We start from the raw sequence: 15560 nt of genomic DNA, 5'->3' as shown, positions 1-15560 counted from the left end.
GCTGTTTCTTAAATAGGTTGGAGCAACTGCTAGCAGCTGGAGACACGTTCCTGGAGGAGGCACACCATGGCAAAGCAGGGACTGCTCTGAGGATCTGTGGCATGGGGGGCGACCCACATCAGAGCAGGCATCCTCAGGAAAACAAGAGTAGAGGAAAACCTGAAGAGCTCAAGTGCTGCAGAGGAAACCAGTAAGAAGCAAAGTAGCAGAAAGAAAAAATCTACAAGGGAAAAGTTCAGAGAGAGAAGCCCTTATGGGTGACACCAGGTTTCTGTGCCACCCATTGCCTCACTGGAAGAATTGGGACAGACTGAGCACGCGCCAGGGAGAAAATAAGTTGAGAGAATGGAAGGGAGTAAAGGTGCTCTACTGAACATTTACCTGGAGAATAGCAAAGAAATGTGTTTATTTAAATGGCTTTTTCTGATTGTCCCCTCTTCTTCTGTACCTACCTCAAATATCCAAATCAGCAATCACGAGTTTGTGTTAACTGGCAATAAATTAACCAAGAGTTCCCCAAATTGAGCCTGTTTTGCCTGCAAAACTCCTCTTTTCCAGGGATGATGGAGGAAAGGTTCTGACATCCAGAAAGCAGGAGCCTGTTGAGTATTTTGTACCTCCAGTGCTGGAAACATATAATGAGTAACTGATTAAGCCTACTCTAAAATTGCATTTATAGTTTTTAATTAGAAGCTTGACGTAAGCCTTATCAAGTAAACTGTATTTCATCCATAAACTTGCTCCGTATTTTGGTAGCAAGGTGAATTAGGATGAAGCTAATAAGTTGCTGTCCTTAAGGATGGCACATCCAAATATTGGAACATATGAAAAACCTGCATCCAAGCTGCATTTAAGAAATCCAAGGATTGGCAATTGTTTGCTATCAAGTTGCCACAGGTCAGTGGGCAGCAGGAAGTGTGGTATCAGGATGAGGCAGCATCATCAAGCTAAGATGTCCCTGGAATTACAGGAGCACCCAGTCCCAAAGCAGGGAGCCTTTAGATAAGAAAACAAACAAACAAACAAACATGGAAAATATTAAAATGCACAGATCAGAGCTGTTCCTGACTGTCACTGCCTCTTTCCCCTTCAGGAAAAGGGGAAAAGGCACACAGGATGTGAGGATTAATGAACAGCTGTAAAATCCTCATGATGAACAGTAGCGACTGTTGATTAACACATTGGATATTAAGATGATGGAAGAAATTGCTAGCAATTTTACTCACCTTTAAGGAATCTCAGAAGAATTAACAAGCTAAAAGCATAAGAAGAACTATAAGAGATGGAGAAATAGAGAAAGCAACCCCTTCAGCAGTATTTTGGAAATGGCTGAGGTCAATTCCCTTCTTGAGGTGAAAGGATTTGCTGACCACTGATGAAGAAAGGGGGAGAAAATTGATGGCTTCTGAGCTACACATGAAATACAACGCTCAGGTTGCAAGAAAACAGCTAGTCCTAACTCACTGTAAGCTCCTTCAGTGGGGGAAGAAAGGGATAAATACAGACATAAAATGGGTTAAGAGGGCTATTTTTTCTTTACGAGGTTTGTTTTCTCTAAATTGTAGGACCTTTTATCCAAATTCTCACCTGTATGTTCATCTAATACAACTAAAATGCAATCACATCCACAAGAGGCAGCAAGCAGCCAACGTGCAACACAACACCAAACAGTAAAAAAGTATCCGTGAGGGCAGAGGAACAACACTTCTTTAATGCCTTAACAAAGCAGAAGTGTATTCCACAGAATAAAGTTCCAGTAAGCTGAAGTACACAATTCTGAACCAACCATCCCATCTGGTCTTGTTTCCTTTAAAGAAAAAAAATGTCTCTGTATATTATCGGATACAAGCTGGGAGGAGGTCAATTACATGGCAAAGCCATTTCCCCGTGGCTCTAGTATTGCCTTAATTATATTTTGCAAACTTTGCCTTTCTATCTTTTGCTCGTAAGACTACTGTGCCTATGAAAGCATTAAAGCAAACCTGTTACAAACACGTTAGTACAAAGTGCAATCATCCTTTGCTTTTCTGAAGTGTTTATGCAAATGGTGGTGACCCAAGCTAACTTACTACTTTCCTTTACAAACTTAAAATATTTATAGAATTACATCCCTCGCTTGCTGTCCTTTAGTCCACCTACATAAATTTAATTCTTTCAATTTTTCCCCAGTCCTGTCACCCATCAATCATTCTACTTCCTCCTCTACTTGCTGTAATTCATCAATGTCTTTCTAGTAATAAAGTGCTGAAACCAGCAGCAGTGCTCAAGGAACAGGCTGCCTAAAAACCACGAGAGGATTATCCAACTGCTCACTTGGACTTTAACACAAAACCCGAGCAATCTCAACAGTGGTATGGTTAAATGACTTCCCCGAAACAGGAAAGTCAAAGTACCTCTATCTGCATCACAGGACTGCCCGAGATGTCTTCCATTAGAGTGACAACTCACTGGAGATGAGGCACGTATCACCGGGGTGCCTGCGAGAGCTCCGTGCCTCGAATCCTCAGCAGCTCCTGAGCACTCCGCTGCAATTAGCAAATCAAAGATTTGATACCATCTACAAGAGGCTTGCCCAGCTCAGCTCCATACCTCATTGCCACAGGACACCGCCGAGGCCAAAAGCTTAAACTGGTTTAAAAAACGAGAGAAATTTGAGGCAGAGATCTGTTGATAACTGGAGATACTGTTACAGGTGCTGTGAAAGCAGTAAAAATAATCTGAAAAGGCTCTTCCTTCTACTTTTCACTTCCATATTTTGTCTGATTTAATACGTCCTCATTCAGCCTTAATGGCAATTAAGAGAAGTGTTAAGAGATGTGGTTTTTTTTTCAGGACCATCCATCCCAAACGTCTTCTGCCTATATGAATGATGCCTAGAACAATGAGGGCCTAATGCACTGAAGTAAAACACCAGGACTTTTATTTTTAATGCAAACCTGCAGTTCCCCAAATTGATCTCTTGCTGTCTTCAAGATGACATTTCCAATCCTTCACACTCCCTGTCCCATCGCTCTGTTGTTAAAGGAATCTTTAACTCCTTCCAATTAGCTCTTCACCTACTAATTTACTAACTTGTTTTTATTACAGAATTCATAAAGATGTCACAGGAGGCAACATTAAACTGTAGTCTTATACAACCACTGCCTTCTCAAACTGGCACGTTGTCTATAGATCTTCATTTACGAGCTGTTCAGCATAAGTTTTCCTCCGGGTCTACGCGAGGATGTTTCATCTTTCATGCCATTTTGAAGGTTACGTGGTAGCATTATGCCAACTTCACCCGCCATAAATCAGTTCCCTTCATTGGAAGACTTCCAGGCTAAATTCACCCCAAGTGTTTCAAACGCTTTACTGAAAACTAAATTTATTGTTCCTCTTCACCCACCATTCACTGGCTTTAAAGTTGCATTAAAAATGCAAATTTATCTAGATTATATTTTATATTGTTCCATAACCCACTAGGTCTTCCAACAATTTCTGTTGGTGTTTGTTGCAGTGTTTCACTATTATGTTTGCACAATCCAGAGTTAAAAGAATTCATGGAAAGACCAGTGACTACTGGAAAAACATCAGCTATATTCAAAGATAAAGCAATAAGAATGTAAATGTCTCACAGAATGAACTCCATAAAATACGTCAATAATAAAAATTACCAACAATATCAAAGGCAAAAGAAATATTAACCTGAAGGTATGTAAGACGCCTAGGTTCATGAGGTAAAAAGGCAGCCAGCGTAAACGAGAACACAAAAACTCTCCAGCTGTTAAGAGATCACTCCAAAGAAAGGATGCATCATTACATGGCAGGGACAATTGCCTTGAGCAAAGAACTTCTCATCACTGCATCTGTGATCAGGAAAGATGAAGCTTAACGTTCAGAAACGTCCATTCCCCAAAGCGTAGACCATAATACTACAAATACTTCTCCTGTTTCATTAAGGGCAGCGTGGCTGAACCTCACCACAAAACACTGCTCGACACCTCTATTCCACCTCCATTACGGCGCGTGTTTGCTATTTAATAAACTTTCATCAGCTTAAATGAATGGTTGTTATTAGTAGAGCTAACAGCCACGGGATAATACTCCAGAGACGTATCGATGCTTGTTGGTGCATTAACTAAGAGCGGAGGGGCCGAGGTCAAGCACGTGTCAATGCAAATGAAGCACTATTAGGCACTAACAGTTTAATGCAACAGACTGCCTCGGATAATGGAAATTATAGGATGAAAAGAATGAGATGAAGTTATTGATAAGCGTAGTAAGTGAAAAATGATAAGGTGTTGCAAAGGGAAAGAAAACTTCCATTTTCTGGTGTCTTCAACCATAGCCTAGCAAGGTGTGTGTTTTTTTTTCAAATTAGAAAAAAAAAGAAAAAGATAGAATAGAGGTGAAAAATCTTCTAGCAATAAATAGCACCAATGCTTCTCATATAAGGAACTTACAAGTACTCTTCCAAACTTAATTACTTAAGCTTTACAATGCTCCTTCGGGGCAAACAACTAATGCTAATGAACTCTGTCATCTGAGTAAAGGTACAGCATTCAAAATGAATCAGCAGGAAGGAGAGAAAAAAGCTCACTGCTTCCATGTTTGTGCTCGAATCACTAGAACATATCCCATCCATGCAGCAGCTTAAGAAAAACAAAGCTGCTTGCTTTCTCTTCTGTACCTCAACCATACAGTTAACAGAAATCGTAAGGTTTGCCAATCATTACAAGCTAGTACAAATTAGTTCCTTTAAACAAAAAGCTGACACACGTCAAATCCAAAATCAGATACAACCCTTGAGGTGCCATCTTCTCAATTCTGTTTTCGGAAAGGCTTCTTTGTAATCAATCGAGTCTACAACGACAAGACACAACGTTAGCTATGGAAAGACTTCAAGGCAAGAAGTAATGAAAGCTATTACTATTTTTGCAATTCAAATGAAAGAATTTGAAGCAGGGCCAAAATTTAAGTTTTGTAATAGAAAACTTTCTATAGAATCCCAAAGTCTCTTACATTTTGTAATTAATGACTTCAGTGGAAATAAAGCTCTTCCACAGCAGTGCTTGGATCCCAGCACTGCAATAAGAAATGCAGAAACAAAATGAAAGACTGCTTTTATTGATTTTCATTGTTCCAGCTGAAAGAAAGGCAGACGGTAAATAAAATGCATACCAAGAACTCAGTTGCATGTTTTTAATGTCATTATTCCAAACTACTTACAGCCTCAGAAGAGAGCTCACTGCACCGTACTGTAATTGAAAGCCTCTCCTCATCCCACGCTACGGAGAGCCACAGGCAGCAGCCACATTCAAATAATGAAAAGCAAATTTTCCTCAACGGGTTACAAACACCCAATGTTTTCTGGGAACATGTCAATCACTCCGAACACCATTGTTGAGGATTAATGCGAACAGCAGGGGAAATTGTTATCAAGAAGGACACATCCGCTACAAGATGGGCAAGAAATGGCCACACATGTGCTTGTGTACGTGCACACCCCAACAGCCTTTCTCTGATCCTGAGATGTTCAAGGTTTTAAGCTCCTTGTTTGACTCCCCTCTCCACAGCAAGCTAAATTCCTTGTCCTCATGCACCATCCTCCAAGTATCTTACCCATGGTTAACTTCTCATCTTTCTCCTTTCCCTACGCCACCTCGCCCTTCTGACTGCCTCGGTAGCTTTACGATCGTTTTTGCACAGCGTTTCTTTGTATTAAAATCTCTTCTCGTTCTGACCTTGCTCTCACACACTAGAGTGACCCAGTTGTGTTGTAAAGCTCTGCAGGCAGAAAAAAAGAAAATAACCAATTTTGTGTAAAATGCTTTGGTATGCAGACATCAGGGCTGGTCGGCATCTCTAGTTTAGACTGAAATAACCCTTATACGAGGGTTAGATTTTACTGGAATAACCCTTCTATAAGGGTTAGATTTGATTGGAATAACCCTTCTATAAGGGTTAGATGTCACACCAAATAAACTCTAAAAAAAATTACATATATTAACCCGACAGATCTTAACAAAGCAGCCTGCAGAGCTGCGCACGACACACGGTGAGGATGCAAGTGGCGAACTCTGCATGCAACTGAGAGCAACCTGATTTACCTGCAGCCCCATCTCCTCTTCCGTACAGCTGGAGGGAAGTTAATTGAATGCAGCAATCATAATGGCCACTCGCTCCACTCAGGAAACTGAACAAACTGGCAACAATGCAAATTTGCACTAAGAAAGAGGCCAGCTCTGAGCAAAGCTTGATGCGATTACTCACTTCAGAAAGAAGAACAGGAGACCTTCTACTCTTTCCCTCGCAGAAGGAAGCTGAAATAGAAGTCTGTTAACAGGGAAACAAGAAAGAAAAGGAGTCGTTGGAGTGTTCCCTGGCCTACTTCTTGAGGAACAAATTACTCACTTTCCAACTTTTTATTACTTTGGACAAAAATGCCTCGACTAAAGGAAAAGGATGTGCTCATGAGTAAAACATCCGCGTCACCTCCGAGCTCTGTAACATAACTAAGTGAGATATTAAACTGAAATGAACACTAGTCAGTGGGCTTCATACTTCCTTCTTTCCACACGATGCTCTTCTTTGCTTTGTCATCCTCTTAATAAAAAAAAATAACAATTTTCAGCTGGGTATGGCAGTAATCCTCACTCTTATCCTGTGGATATATTTCTGCAGCTTCACCATCTTTTACCTAATACGATCCCACCCTCGAAGGAACTGTGCTCTGACAATAAGAAATCAAGTTCAGAGCAAGCTTTTCATGGTCTAGCAGACTTAAGTTTTTTTTTTTTAAAAAAAAAAACTCTATATACTTTGACAAAGTGATATGAGCTCATTAAAATTGCAAAGCTAGACACTTAAAAGCCAGGAAACGCAAAGAAAGTAGCCCGAGCAATTTTCATTTAATTGTATTATGATATGACCTTTAATTACTTGATTCAACAACATTTCTTCCTTCAAATGTTTTTTAGCATTTCATCTCTTAGATTACTTAAACAAATGGAAAATATTAATTCCTCCCGATGGGCGCTGCATGAGTCAACAGCAGAGCCAGAACTACCAGATCAACACCACAGACCTCTGTGCTACCTGAGTTAATTACAAAGCCCCTCATCAGAAAGCGTTGCCCTTCAATACAGAACCCAGCACTGAAGGAAACTGGACCTAGAACTGCTCCATCAAGCAAGAATCCTTCTGGCCGTGCCCACTGTCCATCCTGCCGTGCCTTCTGCCTCAAGTTTTGGCTTGGCTATAGAGTCGTGTAGCCTGTGTAGGTCTTCTCATCCAGCCTCAGAGCTGAGTAATTCAGATTCCTGCCTTCCAGCGACCAAGCTCATGCTTCCAGGCCAAGTGCCAAGCTGGAACCCAGCCCCAACTTGCCTCTACCACCAGTTCTGCTCTTCTTCTTCAAGACCACACGTCGCCTTCTTATGAAGCTCCTGTTGTGTCAGAAGTCTTCTCAGCACCTGATCATGTTTTGTTAAACAGAAAATGCACATACACGTGTGCACATGCACTCCATTGCCACGTTAAAGTGGATTTCACTTCTAGCAATGATGTGTGTCACAAAACAGATCCTTTACAGATAGGCGTACAGACTCATACTTCAAAAAAAACGTGCAGAAGTTGAAAATAATTGAAACTTACTCAGTCTCAAACAGGGGTTGTGTGTGCTCTGGACCATCCTAATTTCTCCAGAGCTTAACAGTTCAAGGGAGGTTGGAACCAGATGCTTTCAAAAGAGCGTAATCTGCAATTACAGAACAGCAAACCCTACTGGCCCTACTCACAGGAGTGCCTACTATACAGACAGGATACATGATTTTAGAAGTTCATTTGCACTACCCTAGACAGATAGAGAATGAGCAACAAAAAAGCAGCCACTTAAAATTTTTAACTTCATACAAATGTAAGCCGTCACAAAACACCTTTGCATTTTGTTCATGCTACTGGGAAAAGCTGCCATTCTTACATTAATAATTCTTCCCAGCACTGCTCAGTCATTGCACATTAGAACCAGCAGCTGGAGAGTTTTGAGTGATAATGAAACCTGTAACAAGCCATCTTCAACCGTCTTTTCCAAACAATAAGGGAATTAAAATTTCAATTTAAATGCAGAGGTTTGAAACACGCTTCAGTGGCAAAATTACTTCAATTAATGTGAGTGGAATACAAAGAGCAGACTGCAGAAATGTGATGCAGCAAGCAGAAATTATGCTATTAGTGGGCTTGCATCAACCCAGCACAACGGCTGCAAAGGTCTAATTTAGACTGTACATATCACAAGGCTACAGGCAACAATATTAATCAGTGCTCCGATTTCAATGTGAGGAATACAAGCTCATTGTCGGATCACTTTGGGCTTTTTATAAGCCAGGAGCATCTGTATACCTTGAGGAGAGAAACAAAAGGACCAAGATCTATAAACACTCTGCACACCCGACAGTTTATTATTTCACAAAATATTCCTATCATAAAAAAGGAGAAAGGAATTATCCTGCAGCCAGTGAGCGATTACAGCACCACAGTCTTGCAGAGGTGCTGTTAGCAGGAGATGGCAAAAACCAATGAGCCCACAGCAATTTCTGTACGTGAAAAGGCTCCGAAGGCAGGTAGATTACCATTGCTTTATTACAGGTGCACTTGTCTTCAAATGAAAATTGCAAGGGTAAATGAACAGTTGAAAGAGTGTGTTCAATCTTCACTTCAGTTTTCTATGCATTCCTTGTTTTAAAAAAAAAAAATAAATCTAAACAGCAGCTTTTTGCATCATTATTATTTGATTTCCCAGAACAGATACTCCATTGTGGAGAAAAAAGAGTGGCATGCTGAAGAAGTTTGTACTTAGGGAGGCCTAATACTGGCTGTATCACATGGCCTTAGGCAAACTCACATGCACACACACACACGGAGTTATGTGTATGCAGGTACGTGTGTATATATCCACCTAAAAATTGCACATGATGTATTGCAAACTGATAACATATCATAAATGCACACTTCAAAACATTTCTGAAATATTTAAGATTATGAAAGAGATTAAGTATATTCCTAAATCATGTTATTTCTCTTTTTACACTTCCTATCTTATATCCCAGATAGAAATTTAATTATTTTTCTGGAACTTACCTATGGAAAGAGTTTTTGCTTAAAATCACAACAAGCAACCTGTCTTTTTATGCTGATTAAAGTCAACTCCATCAGTAAAAAGAAAAAAAAACAAACAAACAAGAACTGCTATCATACTATCATTTCAACCAATACCAATGTTAACATTGAGTACTACATCCCCCCCTAAACTGAATCCCTTAACTCAGATCTCCTTCTTCATCTCATAATTACAGCTATCAGACTAACACCTCACTCCAATCTCCTACCCCAGAAACCTGATGAAACTTTTGGCAGAACCTGACTGCACCCAGATATGCTGCCTCAGTCCTTCCATTGCTGATCCATTTTGAGGAATTTAATGCATTTTATGGTACGCTTTGTAAAGTATCACAAAATTCCACACAATATTACAGAACAGAAATGGATATATTGCCCATTCCAGATGTCTTACAGAACGTATGAAAGATATATGACAGTAGCTCATATCTGAAGCAAAGTGAGAAAGAAGGAAAGTGAGAATTTGAAGAAAAGGAGAATAAAATTGAGCATGTCCCTGGAAGATGCTTTTGAAAAGGACAAAAGGGAAGACTGTGACCACAGTACAGAAAGATGACTGCACCAGATGCGTCATGAAAACAGGACGTGCGCAACAGAAAAGGACAGGAAAGTGAAGATCAGTGAAGTCAGTAAAAGTAAAGTGAAATCAGGCAAGAAAATGTAACAGCAATAACAAAAATCCTGATAGGCTTACACGTGCCAACAGAGAAATGGATGAGAAGACTGACATCCAACTGTTGAACACACTTCAGAAGGACACAGAGTGAGTTTTAGAAAGTCTTATTTAAAGTAAAATAAGAGAAAATGGAAAGAAGGAAATTAAAGTTCTAGTTCGGGCTCTAGGATTAAGAGGCGACAACACTAAGATTTCCAGCTCTTCATCCTGAATAATGGCTTAGTGAAAAAAGAAAAGTGAAGAGGCACAGCTAAGACTGAAGCTGTGAGAAATACAAAAGACAGTAAAGTTGACTAAGAGAATAAAAAAGAGGGCGATGAAAAGACTTAATAAAGGCGTTCTCTCGAAAAAAAAAATAAAAATAAAAGGGAAAATGAACAGACATATCCCTTTTGCCCTCACTTCTGAATCACAGAATAGTTGAGGCTGGCAAGGGCCTCCATTCATCTAATCCAAGCCCACTCCTCATGCAGGGTCAGCTACTGCAGGGTGCTCAGGACTGCACCTATTCTGGTCTCAAAAGTTTTTCATGGGTGGAGACTCCACCATCTCTCTGGGCAGCCTGTTCCACTGTTCAACCATCCTTGCAAGTAAGAAAAAAAAGTGTTTTCTTTTGTTCAGACAGAATTTCCTGTGTTTCAGCCCATGCCCATTGTCTCCTATCCCGCCTCTGGGCAACACCGAGGAAAGTCTGGCTCTGTTTCCTCTGCAACCCCCCATCAGATATTTATAAACATTGATAAGATCTTCCTCAGGTTTCTCTTCCCCAGGCTAAGCAGTCCCTGCACTCTCAGCCTCTACTCAGAGGAGAGATGCTCCTGCCTCTTAACCATCTTTACGGCCCTTTGAAGTAATTGCTCCAGTAAGCCTTTCTCTCCCGTGTACTGGGGAGCCAGAACTGGACTCAGTACCCAATGTCAGGACTGAGCATCGCTCCCCTTGTGAAGTTTTTAGTTACTGGTAGGAGACAGCTCCAGGAAAGAAAGGACCTGGTTAAGAAACATGTTTGTTAAGCTTAGGAACAAGAGCAAGACAGACATTTATTACAGACGTTCACGAAACTCCTACCTCCACCATAAGACTGGAATGGAAAGGTGTGTTTGTAAAAGAGATGGAAATGAAGGGAAAAATACTTGAAGGAAGGGAGAAAAACAAGTGAAAAAAAAGCTGGATATGAGGAAAAGGGATCAAAAGTCCTGATAAAAGACCTAGAGGAAGATAGTAAGAGGGAACCACGCCTCAGTGGTGAAAAACACTTTGAGTAATGAACAAAGTTGTGAGTGTATTCTGGGAGATGCGCTCCCAGAAACAGGAGGGAAACAGGACAGTTCTTACATACCAAAAATGGTTTTGAAAAAAATGGTAAGATGTAAAGAAAGGAGATGATAAAGGCAGACATCTGGGAAATTCACTGTAAAAGAAAGGACAGCCAGTGGCAATCATGTTAGCATACAGATCAGTTCAGGAGGAGACTTAAGAATGTTTAGAAAGCTACAGTAAAGAGCTGAGAGAAAAAGCTTACAGAGAAATATCAGGCTCCAAAAGCAGTAGGACTCTTATGTGCAGATCAAGTGGGTAAAGTAACAGCTGGTTATAGAAAGCATCAGTATCAAGAGAAGTCAACAGGTACAGACAGCTCTGAAAGCACAAAAAGAGGAGATAGTCGAACACGATCAGAGACTGTGACTTGAAGTCCAGTCGAGGAGGATGAAAACAAAACCAGAAATTTCAGTACAAGAAAGCAGCAAGTGACAAAACAAGGAGCTCAGCAGGGAAAAATAACAAATAATAAAGAAAACACAGATGGCAGATCCGCCTGTAGACGATCTGACAGCTGACCAGTTATGTTCCTTGTGGGTATTTTCCCAGGATAAGGTACCAAATCTTACCAGCATGTCTGTTGCGTTGAGGTAGTGCTTGCTGGCCATGCACTGTTCCAGCTTCTGGGGCACTTGCTTGATGTTCTCAATCTCATCCAGCAAGTTCAGGACGTGTTTGTGTTCGATCCCTTCAATCCACAACTTGCGCAACTCATCCCTCTTGCAGTGCAGCAGCATCTTGCACGATAACAGATTCTCCTTCACCTACAAGCAACGTGTCAAAAGATTAATTAAATCTGCCCCTGTAACTTGTGCTTCTAACACTAATCAGCCCTTTCCCACATTTACTCTATTAGGAATTCCAACAATATCATAAGACAATAACAAAAAGCAAGTTCTTTAAAATTACTGGTTACTCCTTTAGCTACAAGAAACGGGAACTGTTTTCAAAGTTAAATGTTTTTAGTACAAGTTTCACATCACTAGTGAAAATTTAAAGGAAGTTTGATAACATGAACAAATACAGAATCCTATTAACCACGACCAAAGACTGATTTGTGGGTTTTCCAAAAATCAATTCAGTATTTTGGCATACAGCAAGACTCTGATTCGCAGTGAAAGCAAATAAGCCACTACTAATTTTTCTGCTGTAAACATTTTCCATCTGTCTAGTCAATCTTCTGGCATGTCTTCTCCTTTCTCCGAGTCACACGTCCGTTTCTTGAAGCCTGATTATCCAACAGTACAACCACTTCTCTAATACCTTCAGCAGTGTCAAGTTTGGTTTTACAAAATGCAGTTTCGATGGAACAAATAGCTCTTAGGATGTAGTTCAGCATTTCTACTACTTAACAATGAGAAGCACCTTGCTGTTTGCCATCCAGTTTGCTTTGAAGCCTCATGCCATCACCTGTCAGCTGCTGCTCTAAGTGGCAAAGTCTCTTCCTATTCTCCCATTGCCATGCCTAATAAGAAGTATCAGGAGTTTTTCCCTCTCCATTCTCTCCGGTGATATCCCTGCCTACATCCCCTGCTTTCAGGTTCTCCCAATATCCCCCAGTAAGGTCAGTATCACCTAACTTTGATAGCATAATGCAAATCAATAATCACATATTAAAACGTGGAAGCAATTAACAACACAGCTTCGCACATTGCTTTCACACTCCTTGTTTTTGTGAGAAGTTCTGAATACTCAGGGTCCAACCTTTTCTCAGGCTGAACTCTCACTGAATTACACATGAAGAGAGGCTACGAGAAGTAGGCCTTGCAATTTATTTAAAAAAAAATCAGCCTTCAGAGCTCTCCAGAAGTCCTACTTCAGTTGCACGTTCTCCTACCTTGTCCATCTCAAGGCAGTCAGCAGTTAGATGGGCACATTCCAAACACACAGAGCAAAATACAAACATCTGGTAATTAAGCTACACAGGACAGCCTCCATCTGGAGTTAGAAGAGACTCAGATTTCAATACAATAGCATTATTCTTTTCAGGAAGACATTTCAGTTTGTAACACAGAAAAACTCTCAGCCAACAAAAAAGCTCATTTAAGAGTGTCCTAACTCGCTGCACAAGCAAAGGCAAACTAAAATGCATAGAGAGCTCATTTCAGGCATAATCCCTCCCTGTTCAATACTTTAATTTAAAATGTTTCACTGACCTAGCACACCAGCATCAGTGGACTAATGCAACACAGAGCAAAACTGGGTCAGTGAAGGAATCTCACAGGACATTGCTACTCCTGTCCCTGCAAAAAAGATGATGAACTCTCTCTACTTTTGGGAGAAGGGGAAGGAACGAACGAAATCTTTCAGAACCAACCTTCTGGCAGACCCAATTGTTTCTGCTTTATAACTCAGTTTTACATTTTGAAAGCTAGATTCAAAACCAAGACAAAAAGCAAGCCTTTCCCAACAGGTACCCGTACAAGAATTAACCGCAGAAGGTAGATACACAGAGGGATCTGGACTATCTATCATCTCCACAGGTCCTAATGCGAGTAAACGCCTGTGCAATCACCCACCTCCCACGAAAGGGGAAGATCAAAAGACTGATACTATAACACAGATTGATGACAAACCAGATCTGGGGCCTCCCATGAGATTAGGTCAAAGCTACTTCAATACACGTTGACCAAAACTAATAAGAAAACTTAAATACCAAAAGGTTCTTCACCCTTACAGTCATTCTTCCACGCTGGACCAAAAGGTCACCCCCCTATATGTTTGTTTTGACCTCTGCAAAGCTTAGTGTACTGTGTGAAAACAGGCCACCAGCTATAGTTTATTTCAAATTTAGCGCAATTGATCTGTGCTTTCAAAGCGCTGCGCTTTGTACATAAATCCTAGGCTGAACTCTTACCCTTGGAAAACATCAGGATGGTGTCATTCTCTTTGAAAATGCTAAGTGAATTTTAAAAGCCAGAAGGGTCAGTATGTAGCCCCAGAAGGGTCACAGCCTCCTGCTCCTAAAGCAGTGCGGTGAAAGGTTTTAAGCTGAGACCTCCCCAGAGTCAGGAAAATAAAAAGACAGAACAATTCTGGTACCCAGTTTGCAAAGTTTAGGTAAAGCAAACCACACAGGAAGTAAAAGGCAGGGCAGGAGACCAAAAAACTAATCTACTGCTACAGCAATCAGAGCTGCAGGGAGAGAGCAGATGGAACAAGTCCACAACAAAGAGTGCCAGAGTTATTTACTGGCACACTACTAAAGTGTGAGCACTCAAAATACAGAAATACATGGGGGCACAGAGTTCATGTACGTTCACACAACAGAACTGAGTTTGGAAATAGTGCCAAAATTCATATTCTCTGAGCAAGGTGATGAATCACCCAGGCTATTTAGGAGGTTGTTGGAGGCCAACGTATAAAAAACATGAACAGATTCGATGGCAAGGTGTTAGCTTAGCAGCCTTTAGACTTCAAAAACCGATAGCAACTTGCCCAGACAGCAAATGAACAGAGGGCACTGCAAACTTTTCCTCTTCATATCCACCTCCCATTCTGCTCTTTAATTACTTGTGCTCTCAGAGAACAAGAAGAGATCCTATGGAAAACACACAACCAGTAAGAAATAGGCTGGGGCCACTGTATTAGGACGGGATGCATCACAGTTCGTAGCTAGCAGAGCTTTCCCAATTCAATTTTTAGTTCAGTTCAGGATGTAGCTGGAAAAAGGGAAGGAAATAAAAGGTTAAATTGTAAGCTCACATTACACTAACAATAAAAAAACCAGTATGCAGGAAAAAAGAAGAGTTGCACACGTTTGTACAGGTTATCAAGGAGATGAAAACGGAGCAAGACACGTGGCATCACTCTTCACCTGCTTGATCTTGTTGCGGGAGTTGGTGATGCGCTCCGTGATGCTCTGGTACGTGCGGATGGCAGTGGTGAGCTCGGTGTAGTGCTGGACAATGAGCTCGTCCAAGTCCCGGTCACATTTCTCGTAGGCTTCTTCCAGGCGGCCCTTCTCGGTCTCTCGGTCCTCAACGTCATCGCTTGTAGACAGAGTCCTAAGGGCACAAAGAAGACAAAAATAGGGTTATTTTGGAATTATCTATCCCTCTTACACATCAGTGAGGGAAGATTATTTCTGGTGAACTCTTCTGGTAAAAAAGAACAATGCACTAAGGCAAAAATGAAGCATTGTGTTTTGTTACTTCCCCCATTTTCAGATTTTTTGGAGCTTTTTCTCTTTACGCTGCACTACTGGCTGGGCACACTATAACATCTGAAATACATCCCGATTTATTACTTACAGAGCACTACAAAGAAGGAATTCTATTTTTGACTTGAAGACCATCGCAACTGAATGCTGCAGTTACTCCTTACTTGCCAAAGCCCACCAGGAATACAACCAGAATAGACAGAAACCCATCAAAAATCCACCCACACCTTCCAATAGCCACTCTGC

At 40.9% G+C, this 15560-nt stretch overlaps 1 protein-coding gene across 1 annotated transcript in view; it reads right to left on the bottom strand.

The window, feature by feature from the left end:
• EXOC4 (exocyst complex component 4) overlaps positions 1-15560 on the bottom strand; it is a 367902-nt gene that overhangs the window by 335374 nt on the left and 16968 nt on the right. Inside the window, exons 2-3 of the mRNA XM_084306374.1 lie at positions 14970-15159; positions 11722-11916 (exon numbers count right to left, since the gene is read on the bottom strand). Of these exons, the coding sequence (XP_084162500.1) occupies positions 11722-11916; positions 14970-15159 (385 nt within the window). The remainder of the gene's footprint in view (positions 1-11721; positions 11917-14969; positions 15160-15560) is intronic.

This window comes from Netta rufina (assembly GCF_964035555.1).
Source record: "Netta rufina genome assembly, chromosome: 1".
Taxonomy (NCBI): Eukaryota; Metazoa; Chordata; class Aves; order Anseriformes; family Anatidae; genus Netta; species Netta rufina.
Note: the sequence above shows the minus strand (reverse complement) of the source record. Positions and strands in the feature narration are given on the sequence as shown.